The sequence below is a fragment of the Notothenia coriiceps genome, unplaced genomic scaffold (assembly GCF_000735185.1).
Source record: "Notothenia coriiceps isolate Sejong01 unplaced genomic scaffold, NC01 NC01_scaffold00021541, whole genome shotgun sequence".
Taxonomy (NCBI): domain Eukaryota; kingdom Metazoa; phylum Chordata; class Actinopteri; order Perciformes; family Nototheniidae; genus Notothenia; species Notothenia coriiceps.
The window spans coordinates 13483-29568 of NW_011354242.1; the positions used below are offsets into that span (position 1 = coordinate 13483).

At 41.4% G+C, this 16086-nt stretch overlaps 2 protein-coding genes across 2 annotated transcripts; one reads left to right on the forward strand and one right to left on the reverse strand.

Moving 5' to 3' along the window:
• Nucleotides 1–1130: 1130 nt before the first annotated feature.
• Nucleotides 1131–3200, forward strand: gas1b (growth arrest-specific 1b). Its single transcript, XM_010780282.1, has one exon. It carries the CDS (start codon nt 1545–1547, stop codon nt 2316–2318), a length of 774 nt encoding a protein of 257 aa, XP_010778584.1. The 5' UTR covers nt 1131–1544; the 3' UTR covers nt 2319–3200.
• Nucleotides 3201–8498: 5298 nt separating this feature from the next.
• On the reverse strand, nt 8499–15814 carry c9 (complement component 9). Its single transcript, XM_010780283.1, is given in 12 exon segments — nt 8499–9392; nt 9485–9710; nt 10257–10432; nt 13257–13376; nt 13465–13705; nt 13788–14012; nt 14116–14254; nt 14710–14851; nt 14931–14966; nt 14969–15080; nt 15528–15618; nt 15725–15814. Coding segments are annotated over 12 exon segments (1728 nt in total). The 5' UTR covers nt 15793–15814; the 3' UTR covers nt 8499–9240.
• Nucleotides 15815–16086: the final 272 nt, after the last annotated feature.

A 16086-nucleotide genomic window follows, 5' to 3' on the forward strand; every position in this document is an offset into this window, starting at 1 on the left:
TGTGTGGTTGTAGTTGTTATTCCTCTTCACACCCTTAAGTGTTATTGTTAGGAAATAGGAAATACCCTTTACCAAAAGGTAAAGTACTAGGTCATTAGGATTTCACACCGCTGCTTGCATTTGCACTGAGGAGCAGTAAAAAACGGCCAAATGTGTTTTTATTCTTTTTACATATCATGTGAAGGCTTCTGGTTCTTTCCCAGCTCCATATCAGGAAACCATTGGTCTAAAAACTCCAAGCTGTCACGTCTTTATTGGTGTTTTCAAATGTGTATGTGCAGTGCTGTATAATAGCTACACAATAAGGGCTTGCTATATTTGATGGTGGAAAGAGTAAGACAGGAGCTGCATGTGTTATAACAGCTGTCGTCTCTCCCTGCGGGGAGGCAACACCATGCTAGTGTTTTCCAGAGAATCTGTGCTTTATTATATACGGCTCTCAGTGCAGGATGAGCAATTATTCAAGAATGAGACTACAGCAGTCAAACTGTGTATAATGAGAATTAGAAACTTTGTAGAAGCATAATTAAAAAGCAAGAGATTAATGGATCATCTATCTACTTTTAACCCAGTACATTAAGCGGGTTTTGTGGACTTTATACTTCTATAGTTACCCTCTGCTTTGAATAATAATATTAGCATTACAGATTATAGATTAAAATAAAAATGTAATACTTTATTAACCCAAGATGTAACATTGACAGGCTACCAAGTTGTATATACAGTAGTTAAAGTTAGCTCCACCTTTACCAGCTGCAACATGCAATTATTATAATTCAATACAGACTAAATCAATTTTGCATAATAAGTACTTTTGCTTTTTCTTCATTGAAAGCATGACTTTTACTTGGGAAGCATTTCTTCACTTTAGTATTTCAACTTTTACTTATATCAAAATCTGAGTTGACTTCCTCCTCTATCACTGTGAAAAATAGCTCTAACCCTATAAATATATATTAATCATTCATTTAAATATTGGGCCTTCAAAAAGTCATTTTCTATGATGATGAGATGATACAAACTAATGCTAGTTGCTGAAAGTTTCCTTTTACTCCAGTTTAGCTTCTGCACCGCGCCCGTGTGTGACGACAGAATCACAACAGTAGTTTGGACCAATCAGAGGCGAGGGTTGCAGTACCCTTATCAGCCCATCAGCACAGCCTCATCACAATGATCTGCTACTCAGAGGCTGGATGCGGGTTGGAAAAGAAAGCGGTGACTTTGGAGGAGTTTGGGAAAAAGGTCTGAAAGTGAATCCTAACTTTTCCTCGTCTTTGTCGGTCCTGAACGACATAGTTGTTCCTATGAGTGTGAAACCTCCGGGACTGGCGAGCACCGGCAAACTTTTTCTGAACTCTGAAACTTTTCGATCATGTTGTGGCCGTCCTTGTTGTTGCTGACTTTGTGGCGTCTCGCTGACTTCAAGTCCCCAACTGTGACATGATATGAAACCATCTGGGAGTATCCTATCGTTTGACGCAGCGTGATGGAACTACAGAAGCCCACATGAAGTCTAACCTTTTTAAGAATCAATCTTCCTGGAAATGGCAAGTCGTTCCATATTGATGGAGCGGACAGTGTTGATATGCAGCGTATTATTCCTAATAATCGGCCTCTGTGTAGGATCTCCTAACCACAGTCGTCGGCTGGTTTGCTGGAAAGCCATCCTGAAGTGCCACGGAGAGACGGAGTGCCATTACGCTTACGACCAGTACCTTTATGCTTGTTCCTCTGTCCTCAGTGGGGACTGCAAGAAGTGTCCAAGCCACTGCATATCCTCTCTGATCCAGCTCAATATGACCCAAGGTGGCCCGGCTCTGGAGGACTGCGACTGCGCCACGGACCCGGTGTGCAGGAGCACCAAACAGGCCATCGAGCCGTGCCTGCCGCGGACCAGCACCGTGGGCTGCACCGAGGCCCGGCGGCAGTGCGAGGGGGACCACCACTGCAGCTCCGCCATGAGGGACTATTTATTCCACTGCAGGAAACTTTTCGGAGGGGAAAGGTGCTCGGAAGACTGCCGCAGAGTGATCTCCAACATGCGCACAATGCCGAAGGCGCAGCAGCTCGACACTTGTGTGTGTGATGGCACGGACAGGAACATTTGCGAGTACATAAAAGTCAGCATGAAAAAATTCTGCTCCGATTCCAGTGATAGGTTCGCGGGAAGCGGATTTTCAGACACTGAGGAAGACTCTGAGGACGATTATATCGACCAGGAGGAATATCTATATGAGGAAAACTCCAGTGCCTCCCCACCTTGTCGGACTGTTCTAAATATCCTGACCACCATTTTGGTTTTGACCAAATTTATCTGAAAAGCAGAAAGTCAGTGGTCTTGCTCAAAATCAGCTCCCTAGAAACTGTCTTTCTCCCCTAAACTAACATTTGGGTCTTTTACTTTCAACGGTAGAATTCAGATTTGTATCATACGTTTATAAAATTCAGGACAGTGTTTATCACTTAGTAGCATTTGGTATGTTTAAGTGACGAAAATGACCATGTTGAAGGAGCCTATTCTGTGTTTATTAGCTATGTAAAGATAAATTGTACAGTATATTGTATAAAACATATTTTTGTCAAGATATTTCTATATGAGTGACAAGAGATTTGCACTGTATGAATAAGTGAGCTCCACTCTTTAACTGCATTATGACCACAGAGGAAAGAAAATAACTGTGCCTGAAAGTTTTACTACTGGGTTTATTCATCCTGACCAATTCAGAGGTGTGCTGGGAAAGCAGAGCAATTTTCTTTTACCCGCCTTACAAAGACTTTCTCCACAATCCCTTCATTCAAAACTTCAAGTTTTTAATGAAAACAAAGTTTTTGTAAGCCCTTGCAATGTGTTTAAATCCCAGGAAGGATAATGCTGAAACAAGAAGCTTTTGAGAGTGATACACTTGACCTCGTAAACATGGATGTTTGCTTAAGGTATTAAGTGTTAATTATTAAAAACTGTTCAAACAGACGAGAGAAAAGGTAGACCCCTCCTCCTGGGGGATTGCAGCCCAAATGGAGCCAAGAAGCTGTTGGCTCAGTTTGTTTATCCTCACCCCGTGTGTTTGTTTGAAGTCTTCACAAAGACACACTGAGGGAAATAAAATGTCTGTGTTTGGGTGAGTGGAGATGTTAAGTGCCCATTATGAACACACTCCGCTGAATGTACATGCACATTAAATAAAAGAGAGGTTTTTTTTAAATAATTCATTTGGATTCTTTGTGGCTCTGTCTTTAACTTTTAATCATACGTTTATTTCTCAGTTCATTTGAAAGTGTCAGGTTTGACACATTGATTTTAGAACTGTAAAGGGTTATTTACACTAATCTGTTATTTTTCTCAGAAAGTTAAGTAACTAAGGTGTATTTAAAGATCACAGTAATAGTTTTACAAAGTTAAAATCAGATTTGTTTTACTTTTGTTTTCATTTGACAATTTGTTAGGGTTTGAAAATATAACTGGACCAGCCTTTAACACAATTATTCACCAGGTCAGAAACTTTACTTGCTTTTAGCGGCCTTAGCCAAAAACATTCCTCACAAGTCAAAGTCCTTTAGATGTTCTTGATATTTACCCAAGCTTTACTGTCATGCACTATTTAGATATCAAGTGTTTACCTGCTTTAAAATCTTAAAAATAACCCTAAAGTATGATAAATCAACAACAGTTCCAAAAAAAACATTTCTACACGGTGGTTCCAAAGAAAGATTACTTTTACAAAACAGTGCTTACAGTATAATGGATTTTTTTTTAAAGATTTCAAGCTACATAGTTTGATGTTCTTTTAAATAAGTGATAGCAGTGATGGCGTATCCGCCTGTTTACATGCTTGTGACTCCTGTTATGAGTCTGTCAGCTCTCTATACTCACAGAAAAGCCAGCGTCCCCTCCTTCACTTGTGATAATGGGTCTTGAAACTATTGATGGCAGCCATGTTGCTTTTCAAGGAAAAGAGATGGGCCCTCCAGCCCATTTATTGGAAGAGAAGTCGAGTGGCACCTCTATTATGGAGATGAAAAATACACAATGGTGCAGCAGCACAATGCTGGGGCACTTCATTCACTCTGTCACCCTTTTCAGGGAGTGGGGGAGCACGGGGAGACAGCTATCCCAGAGGAGTTATGTGAGAAAGTTCAGCTTTATTGCTCAGTCCAACTCCTGCTGATACATTTGTTTACCAGTTAGTTATCTTACAATTAGATGAAGTCTTCTCCCACTTCTAACATATTCTGCACTCTTTATTATACTATATGACTCAACTGAAAAACACAAGCTATCATCAGTCTTTAAACAGTCTTCATAAAAACAGACCCAAATAATAAATCCAGCTATGGCAGCAATTGTAAGAAAAATACCAACAAAGTGAAGGAGTGCAGGCATTTCGGGGCCTTTTGTTATGAGAAGCAAAAGCTTGACACTGTCACTTTAAGAGAGAAGGCCTCTGCTCCAACCATTAATAATTGTAATGCCTTTTTATCATTGTTGAGGATAATGAACGGATGAGAATCATATGGGGCCCCAGACCATACTTTGCCCTGAAATGTTTTCAATTAACTTTTGGCACCAAAGGAAATAGGAATGTTGTTTTTTTTCCAATAGCGAAACAGAAAAGAGTCAACTGGGGCCTTTGGTGCAGGGACCAGAACATCATTAAAATTGCCTCATCATAACTCACAGTGGTGCTTGGCCCACCTCCCGTCTACCCCGCCCCAAACCGTCCTCCTCTAGATTACACCAAGGAAAAACAGGCAGCCCTACTTTGGATAGTCTTTGCAGACAATATCTCTCTGTTGGCCACTGGTGCAATGGGAGTGTTACTCACTATTTCCCCCTACTACGTCATTTTATTATCACAGTGAATGTACATTAAAATGACTACAAAAGCTTTTGGGAAGAGAAATTCTTTGGGACTTCGTTTTGTCAGTTTCTCTCAACTTGTTATATCACAGACCCTTCGTGCAAATAGTGGATTAGTACTGTCATGACCATTGTTGTTGATCTATGATGTTAGTGTTGGATTTCTTCATTGTTAGATTTTACTATCATTTTTTGGAAAGGAAAATAATTTAAAACATGTTTGCTTATCCCAGCAAGTCAAATGTTTAAAGCTTTCTGTTTGTATCTTTTTCAAATCATCATAAAAGTAATATTTAGGTTTCTGTTGGTCGGACAAAACAAAAAATCGTCTCCTTAGTCTTATTGAACTTGTATAAAGCATTTTTTTTCTATGTTCTTATATAATAAATAATACATTCAATTTATTTAGCGCTTCTCATCTGCCAAGACAAATCCTGAAGCGCTTATTATTATTCTATATCTTATAGAATAAATTATAAGTCTATTAAAAAAACTAACCATTTATTGAAGCTCTATAAGATCTTAACTTAAAAGAAAATACGCCCATTTGGCTACTGTCTTGAAACAAGACTAAATTACTTTTGCTGAACAGTGACTACTTTCCCCAAAAGATACTGATAGATAAATATCCTGTGGTTTTCTAAATGAACCATTGAAATGTCTGTGTAAGATGTGATAAACATAATGTATCAGTATAGAGGGTTGAGGGAAATTAGTGACTCATCAGTATCTAACGTTAGCTCCAAATTAGCCACCATTAGGTCATACTCATACTGTACAAAATCAGACTGTAGCAGTCAAAACTTCTGAGTATATTGGATTTAGCAAGCGTGAGTTGTATTGCTTGTAATCCTTGAAATAAGTGTGTGATTACCAGACTCTTATTTCAAACTTTTAAACATGGTGTCATAGGTTACTTGGAGTGTATTGACCGAAAATAAACAAACTTAGCCAAAGTGAAATGAAAAACCCCAGTGACCCACAATAATTGAAGGCTGGGGGGTGGACTTGAGGCAGGCCGTACCCTGAGCTTAGAGGTGGGAAAGGTGGAGGAAGGGTTGATTTATGATTGAGGTTTAATGGGGGAAGGTAATGGTATGGGAGAGGGGCTGCGCTGGGTTGAATGTCAGGGATTTCGAGCCTCTGAATAATGATGCAAAGAGGGAATATTTAATCAGCCAATCAGATTCTCTATCTGCCATGGCTGCATAGGAGTTGTCCGTTTCCTCCCCTGATTCCCTCCTGCATCCAAAGGTGGCCTCCTAGTGTAAGGTTTTAGGGAGTGAGCGAAGAAGAGGAGGAGGGGGGAACACAAAACATAGCTGACAAGGGGGCATAACTTCATTTCCACGGTGCTGGGGCAGCTGTGTGGAGTAATCTGCCGTAGCAGCCCTCTAAAACTTCAATGCCTTTAGTGACCCAGGGAAGTGGGGAGGGGGCACCTCCAACTGTGTCCAGGCGTTTAGGAGTGCGAAGGGGCTCCTTTCACACCCTTCTAAGGGCTTTTGTTGAAAAAATATCCCTTACCACTTCTTCATAGAAAGCAGGGACTATATGTTTATGAGATGAGACAACAATGGTTCTCCTTTTGAGAGCTAACCGTGAATTCATTTGCTGACCAGTTGCAAAGCAAGGAATTTTAGGATTTTTAAAGTTAAAACAACTTCATGTTTTCTGTTTGCCTACATATTTTACCCATTTTAAGATGTTTATATTTTTCAGGACATTATTTAGAAAATAAGTTGTTCAGATGTTCAAATTGAGATGTGTTTCACCCACTTAATAGAGCAGGTCTATATTTGAATAATAAACTCAAGTATCACAAGTTTCTGACTTTTGAGATCATGTTATCTTTACATTTTCAGTTGTTACTCAGTTTCTAGTATGAGGTAATATTAGTAAAAAGAGAATTGGGCAGTCTATCGATGAAGAGGGGTTCATTATTTTGTGCTAACTGTTCTGTTGAAGGCTGAAGAAAGAACAAAACATTTTAGGCTAAGATAATGGCCCGAGGCTGAGGTGCTGTCCGGAGTGAATGGGGTCTCCCTGGAGCTCAATAAGGTCCCAAAGTTTTACTCCATTATGCTGACATCCTAAAGGCCAGGGGCTGCCACCCCCAATGGTTACCTCTCAAGTATGCATTCATCACCCCCCACTACACACACACACACACACACACACACACACACACACACACACACACACACACACACACACACACTCACACACAGGCATAGCAATTCAGATTTTGCGAGCATATTTCCCTTTTACAGGTCTGTGCACATTCCTATATATTGTGTGAGACTGTCAGCAGTTGCTCAGCAAAGCGTCCTCTGGCAGGAGGATCTCCAGTCATGCCTGCAGTGTTGGAGCTAAAGGACTAAATCCATAAGCAAACATGGTTATCAAAGGCTGTTAAGCTAAGCAAATATGACATTCATCCTTTTTGTCCATCATGAGAGCAACTTTACAAGCATGAAAGCCATATCACAATGGTAATGATTTTAAGAAACCCTTTTATCAATAGACACTTTATTATCTACACCTGTCTTTTTCTAATATTAAAGATATAGACTCTAGTTCCATCTCCCATTGCTCCCCGGGCGCTGTACAATAGCTGCCCACTGCTCCTGGTACTAGGATGGGTTCAAAGTAGAGAACACAATTTCACTGTGTGTGCTGTGTGCTCTGCATGTGTGACCATTAAAGAGGGTTTCATCCCTCCAATTCTTCTTCTTCTATCTTAAATTCTTGCTGTTTTTTTTTTTAGAACTTTAACGATTTGTCCCAGCATAAGTTGACCATATAAATTCCGTTAATTCTAAGCAGATAAGATTCATGTGTTCATAGGCCTATGTGAAAGTGCATTTAGGAACGGTAAATACATAAAAATGCACATATGTTTTGTCATGTTTATGTCAAACACCTTAATCCCTCGTTGTCCTCCATACATTTTCTGTCCTCCCTGTTTCTACTCATCTGGTTCTCATTTGCAGAGCCTGGAATGTGTTCATGCTTTTAAAGATGAGTTATTAGCCTATTAGTATGTACCTCAGACAAAACTATTATAACTCAACTTATGTGTTGAGACACTCTGTTGTTTTTAGTCAAATATCCACAACTTTGTTTGGATCTAAATGGACTATAAGACTGACTGATTAATGATTAAATAGGACATGCACTTTTTGATATGTAGTATTGGTGAAAATATGTTCCTGGGCTCACAACTTTGACCCAGTTTATCAGTTTATCCTGCCCTCACTGAGCACAGGCTTGCAACCATCCGCTGCTGTGCTCTGTCTTCTGTCTCCCTGTTCCTGCCTGTTGGCGTCAGCTGATAGAGGTGATATAGAGCTTCATCTTGTTAAGCACAATGTTGATTATTCTCTCAGAACTAGCTAAATACATGGGTCTAGGGTAAAGATCTTCAGAATTGGTTTGGCAACCGCTATGTCACCTTGTGGCTCAGCACATGTTTTGTGAATTCTCCGGCCGAAGCTCCATATAAACCATCAGTGTTTTCCATCAAAGTTCCTGCTCTCCCTGTGTTTCTCTGAGTTTTGTCTCCATTGCTTCAGAAGTTTCCATCACATTTAGCGCTGTAAAAGATCAGAGACTTTTGAATAAAATGATTTGGGGAAAGAATTTAAAATAGTTTAGTGTTCCGACAATAGAGCAGGTATGATTCAAATGTACAGTATAGAGCAGAGGACTGAAGCAGCATCTTTAATACATTATACACGTTACACTTGATATTTGTGTTGTAGCTGTTAACTTTCCTTAAAATTAGTAACAGTTGTACTAAAACATCTGTAGAAGACCTGTGTGTTAGGTTAATGTAGGTTTCATGGATCTTATTTTCTTCTAGTATGTGTACATATTCACAATTAAATGGTAATCAAAAAACATATAAATCCCAAAACTAAACAGAAACATCTATCCACAGATAAAAAAACTCAGATTTTATTAACCATATTATCAATCAATCAATCAATGTTTATTTATATAGCCCAATATCACAAATGTTACATTAGTCTCAGTGGACTTCACAGTGTGTACAGAATATCAGTATGACAATACGACACCCTCTGTCCTTAGACCCTCACATCGAGGAAAAACTTCCAGAGAAAACCCACAGTTTAAAGGGGAACATGGGAGAAACCTCAGGGAGAGCAACAGAGGAGGGATCCCTCTCCCAGGACGGACAGACGTGCAATAGATGCCGTGTGTAAATTGAAAAGATAATACATCTACTACCGTCAAGATGGCTCTTATCTCCTAACTAAGCGTGTTAAGACCAAAATGTTCCTTTGTTTTTATCTCTAAGACATAAAGGGTCTGTGTCCATGTGTGTGTCAGAGACATTGTTGACATGTATGTTCTCAGCAGTGTTCTTCACTCTTGATGTCTCCTCTACATATGGCATCAGGAAGCACGTCGATGTTACAGCTGCGTGTCCTGGCCCGCTTCGCCCCGCTACAACTGGACCAGCTGGACCAGCAGGACCAATTACCCTCCTGATTCACAGCAGGAGCTGCAAAACATTTCCCAAGGGTTTAATGTAATGACCTAAAGGGACATTAAGGCCTTGCTGGTACATGTGGTACTGGTTCTATTTACCCTTACCTGGGGTTTTAGACTTGAAATTCTGGCAGGCCATGCCTCCAAACAGGGGGGGGCACAGACAGATACACTTCCCATCCAGCAGAGCAAGAGTGCCTCCATTATGACAAGGCTTACACTTGCACACGTTGTACTCTGCCACGTATTCTGTGGTGGCCTGCTTCAGGTTGGATATCCTGTAGTTAGCATCTGGCATGTCCAATGGAACTAACATATAGATGTTTTCAGGCTGTCAGAAACAACACAAAATGAGCATCACTGAACTTGCCGTGATATACAGAACAGAACATTTTCAAAAGGCATGAAGTCAAGTCAGCGTTATTAAAAATTATCCTAAGGGGGAGACGGATGTCCGCACAGCAAATCCATCCAATAGCTGTTGAGGATTTTTACTACAAGCATCAGATGTTGGGCCAATTCATCGAGTTGAGATATTTCATAGGATAAGTGATACATTTGACGCCATGTTGGTGGTGCAAGATTCAAATTCAGAGGAAAGCTAAACTTATCCTCTGGAAAACCAAGAAGTCTGTAAAAAAGTAATCCAATAGCTGCAATAGTGTAGTCTGTATCAGAGTGATGGCCTTACCATCCCTACATTGTTATCATAGCATGACATCTTTAATGTTACTGTTACAGCTACACTATGCCAATCAATCTTTCTTTTATGAAACATTCCATTATTTTAGCTGATGTTTTCTCCCGAGCGTCTTATGATCACATTCAACCATGTGCGTACTCCCAGAAGAAATGCAAGAAAGCACACCATGCTCACCTCACTGGTCAGCAGTGCAGGGGCCTCAGCGATGCTCCGGGCCCACTCCTGATACGTAGCGAGATCCATCACTCCCTCCTTATTCAATTTAGCCCTCATACTCACAGCAGTTTGTAGAGTGCCACCTTTGACCGATGTCAGCACTCTGTCCACCAGTGCTTTTCCGTTAGTTTCAACTGTGTGGCAACAGGGGAACACTTTTGGTGACTTTCACACTCATATATTACCATAAACCCTACTCATACACATCACGATTACTGTGCTCTCAGTCTACTCACAAGGCTTGGTTTTAGAGGTTAGGCTCAGGCCACGTTTACAGAGATACGAAAACGAAACTTAGTCGATATCCAAAAAGTATTCCGTCCACACGGAATCGGCTCAAGAAACGTGTCCGTCCACACGAGACCGCTCGACCCGCTGGAGACGCTGTAGTACAGTGACCACCAACTGGCGGCCCGCGGGCCACATCCGGCCCGCCAGACATTCTCATCCGGCCCGCAAGATTGTCCATAATTAGTTGTTATTTGATCATGGCGTTTTATTTATTGGAGTGTTTTACAGATAGATTAATGACTTGAGACGAAATGAAAAGGTGCCCTTGTGTGAGAGAGTAAGCCGAGCTAGTTGTTTTACGTTTGTTTCAGTTGTATAAATAGGGTTGTGTACAAGATGCTGTGATGTGACGGAATTGTAAATTATTTACACCGACACGACCGCGACGCAGCGCAAGTCGCGTAGGAGTCAGAGAATGAATGCACCTAAAAACATAAGACTAAATGCGATTGCGGCCGAATGTACATAAGCGCAAATACCGAATGTTGGCGTTGGTCCGAAGCTCCGATCTAGACAGAACTTCCTGCGGTCTTCGAGGATGGGGTCTAAAAAAGACCACAGGAACGGCGACGAGCGTGGTCCAATGCCCATGGTGTCCCTTCGCTGACGGAACACCACGCCTCGCGTGACATGTTGATGCCGCTAGACTGTCGCAGACCGAGGCTAGACCGGGTCGACGCGTACACGCTCATACCGAGGCTTTATACACCCGGTATCCTTCGGTTGAGGAGCGCTAACTCGTTGGGTTCATCCTGTTGTACTGTGTCGACCAGAAAACCGTTTCGGAGTTTTCGCGTTTCATACGATACAGATTGAAGACAACACCTTTACACATGTACAATCGGATCGTACGGGTACATGTAATATTAACGTGTGTAAAACATGATTCGACTTAGTACATAGTCATACATATTAGCGAGATTGCTTCAAATTTAGGTAAAGAATGGAATATCGACTGTTACATGAATTGGTGGATTATTAAGTCTGCAAATTTAAATCGTCGAACAATAATATTATCAAGTTCAGTGCAACGATTATTGTTATTGAGTAGAGAGACGAAGCACAAATAAAACAAGAGGAAACGGTACTGGTGACATGACTAAGGTACAACAGCGATTAACCCCATCGGGACAGGCGGGATTTCACAATATAACAGGTAGATACGAGTCGCCAGTCAGTAGAGCGTCGATCACAACGTGACGTCTAGTCTACGGTCTCGACGTGCTAGCCCAATCTAACTATGTGTGTTTCCAGTCTGATGAAGTGTTGCTTCCTAGTAAAGATGAAGAAGGAAAGTTCCAGTCCACTTTCCACAGCGTCATGCGTAGAATTAATATAAAAAACATAACAGTAATCAAATAGTAAAAGAAAAATAAAAAGTTCGTATGGCGTGTCGTAAGACGGAGGACAACATGCGTATGACGGAGGTAATGAGTGCGTACTGCACGAATGTTTTTTTTTTCACCCAAGCACAGTAGCGGGCAAACCACACAGTACTAATTGCTGCGTCGATTGCATTTGTGAGGCTGTTGCGGTGTCAGTGACGCAAGCACGCCATGCATACGTCTTACAGCAGACGGCGCANGATTTCTGAGGTCTCAAGGTTGGCAAGTATGTATGTACCGTAATTTTCGGACTATAAGGCGCGCCTGAATATACCCCACTCGCTTCCACTTTTACTTTTGCGCGCTACCTGTCTCACTCTTTTCCGGCCTCCAGCTTTTCCTGCTGGAACCCGCCGCTTAAAGGTGGGGGTCCGCGGACCGGCCATAGAGCCCATAGAGTTAAAGGTGTTGGCCGTTAGCTGTAAAAATCCATAGATTAGCCGCACCGTTATATAAGCCGCAGCGTCGAAAAATAGGGAAAAAGGCGCGGTTTATAGTCCGAAAATTACGGTAGTTCATGTAGTTCTCCATGTCCACTTGTTGCTGATGGTTGTGGTAGAGGAGCTGTAGATTTTGCACTAAGATCTGTAGCATGGTCAGTAGCGTCTGGAGCACGAAAGCAACCCTGTGATCCGCCATTGTTTTTGGCGAAACACATCAGCAATGACGCAGGTGATGTGGGGGTGAGCAGCAGAGGTGGGGAGAGGCAGGGCTATGGCGTCATCGTTATCAGGAAAAGATCGTATAGGACGTACACACGGAGCCGTTTGGCCCCCCAGAGCATTTCGTCCACAGATCTACCCACCTTGAGAGCCGTTATCGTTTGAGGGCTACGTTTCCGCGGTTCCGTTACGGCCTCGTGTGGATGAACCGTCCATACGATAGAGAACTGTAGCGGATACAACCCGTTTCGTCTCCGTGTAAACGTGGCCTCAGATTCTTGCAGGTGTGTTTAAATACAATTAAGTTATGGCCTTTATTACACAAAATTCTCCCAGCTTTTCCTTGCTGAGATTTGTCAGAGGAATACTTCTTAAAGCAGCTAACAAAACAACTATACCCACTCAATTTGCCTAAGTTATAGTGAAGCTGCATTTAAGCATGGCTGTGTATTTTGTCCTCAGTGCAGTGTAGTCCCACTACCAAGGAATTATTGTATGGTCAGTATTGACAGGAAGAATGATTGAAGATACAAATCTCAACGTACATGGCATGTGAGTATCGTCTAGTATTAAGATATATTTCACAAATCCTATGATCAGGTAAAACGGGGAAAGCTGACCTTGGTCTTTGTTCGTTACGTCATCACACTCATTGCCTTTCACGTGTCCCTCAACCTCTCCCCCAAAGTCTGCGGTGATGCCCATTTTGATGCATTCCTGAATCTTTCTCTCTGTCAGATCTGCAAGAATTATGAAGTATTTAGGATGAGTGCTTATTACTTTTTAACATTGTGCAAGAATACATTTGGTTTGAGTAGAGACACATACTTCTGGCCTTTATGGTGTCCTGGTTGAGAACATAGATCAACTCATATTCACCGCCTGTCTTCCCATTTTTGGTGTAGTGAGTACCATAGTCCTCCAGGAAGGCAAAATAAATACCCTTCTCATACCGCAAAGGCAAATATTTGATATGCTCCAGGAATTCATTGGCCGTTTTCAGTTCACGGGAGCGCATCCTGTAGGTGCTCAGCTGCACCGTGCCCTTCACCCGCATGAAGCTCTGGTTCTGTGTGTGCAGGAGAAACGCATTAGGAAATACACATGGGATCTATTTGAGATGGGTCACACAATAGTGTCTTTTTTTTTACCTTGATGACCAAGATCTCTGAGACATCCTTTATCATTTTTTTCTTCTCATACTCATACTCTAAACCCACTTTTGATGATGTGCCCTCTGACATGGATTCCTCAGATGGGCTGAATTTGAAAGAAAGTCCGGCATCAACTTTAGAACTCATCTCTTTCAGCATTTCCTTCAGGAGGCTGTGTGTGTTTTCATAAATCTCTCTAGAAGATGTTTCTTCCACTAAAGTCTGGAAAACATGGAGACAACAATTTATGAGTGCAGAATTATCAAATCGTCTCTGGCAGCACGTACATGTTCAGGGTAAAGTAGGTAAACCGGTTTGGGCTAACCTGATAGTTGAGCACACCGACATTCCAGGGAACTCTATCCAGCTTCCCAGAGTTGGGATTCCTCACTCGATCACACCTCCCGTTGAAGTAATCGTTGTTGAACGGGTTCATACGAGGATCTGCACCCAGAATGTTGATTCTGGTGCATGGACACAGTTCATGCTTATAAAAGTTTAGGACACATGATCTATTACTTGCATTCAACTGAATAGTTTAAAGTTTTGGGACATTTTTACACATGGACAGAGTGAGGCTTTCTCCTGCTTTCAATCTTTTTATGCCAAAAATAATCTGATATTTATTCTTATCTAACTGCAAGAAAGTGACTACATATAGTTCCCAAAATGTCACACTATTGTTTTATCTATTATTTACTTGCAAAGCACTTTTTTGTTGAAAACAACTAGAAAACATAAGAAAGCATCTCCACTGACTAATACTTTGATTAATAGGAGTCCCGTATTGTCACAATAAATGGGCCGATATAATGTAATATCAGTGTTCTTCCCTGCAGTAACAATGCCTTCATTTAACTTTCATATTACTGTATATTCACTCTGATTGCAACTGAAATGTCTTTTTAATAACTCTTACCCATATCCTGCTGTCCTGCCTTGCTCATTATTGTCCAGAACGGATGATCCACACGGTTTGTGCACAGGATCACAGTCCTCATCTGATCCATCTTCACAGTCATAGTCCCCGTTGCACATTAATCTCTTCTTGATGCAAGTTCCTGTGTTGATAGGCATGTTATAGGCATTGAAAATAAATAGAGGTATTGTTTAGAGGTGAGTAAAAAGCAGCTGCAGTACCTGACTCGCAGCGGGACTCAGAGTCTGAGCAGTTGGGGGGGGGGGCAGCTCACAGGCAGCGTCTGTTACACAGGCCTCTCTGTCCCCCAGGGACCCCTGGCAGGACTCTCCCCCAAACTGACCGAACACTTCCACACCTCGAGCCCGCCTCTGAGGGGCACACATGGTATTGCACTTTGTTAAGCATCTATGTTAAACAATTGTTTTGTGTATTTATTACAAGCGTAAACAGTGGAGAAACAGTGAAGCTGCGAAAAACATTTTTAAAAAATTTTTCAGGCACTTTGCCAAAACAGGGCACAGAAAACACACACAATTCAGGATGTCTTACCAATGCAACTATTTAGTCAATAGGAAAAAGTTATTATGTTAGTTAAAGTTGTACATTTTACAGCCACTGCTTTTTATGAAATAGGTTTTTTGGGTAAAACTGATGTCAGGAAATGAAATACTGATTTTAACTCAACTTTGACCATGTAGTTACTGGGATTTGGCTATTATGCTATACAGGCACTCACATGCCAGCTAGAACAATATTTTCATTAGACTCAGTTGAATGTGGAGTTTTGTAGTCTCTGACACTTTTAACGGACTCACTCTGGTTTTCATGCAGGTATCACAAGGACTCCACTCTGACCAGCGGCTCCAAACACAATTCACTGGTGGTGGATCAGGAAGATCCGCTCCCCTGAAATACACATAGTCAGTGGTGCAACATTTAGCCTTGTACCCAATCTTAAGGTGATACAAATTAAATCCTTCAAATGAAAATCATGAAATAAGAATATACATACATTCCTTCTCCCAGAAGTGTTAGAGTCAGACAGAGGCTACAGAAGCCCAGCTGCAGAGCAGTCCTCATGATGAACCTTTGAAGAGACAAATGGTGTTGTGAGTCTGTCCCTGATGAGTCTTTAAAGCTACCTCTCTGTCAATGATTATTCAACTGCAAAAGGGCCAAGTTGAAGTCAATAGTTTGGATTTCATGTTGACTCATTGCTCGGAAACTCCAAAAAGCAGTGTTGAAATGTTTGTTTAGGTTGAATCATTATCCAGTCTTAGTTCTTCACACTCTATGCAAAGCCCCAAAAAACATGATAATCAGAAGATAATTCATTTCTTCTCATTTCTGCAAAACTGTTATTTAACTGTTGAC

Bases quoted from the DNA above. Each gene is read 5' to 3' on its own strand.
- gas1b (XM_010780282.1), top strand. From the start codon at position 1,545: ATGGCAAGTCGTTCCATATTGATGGAGCGGACAGTGTTGATATGCAGC.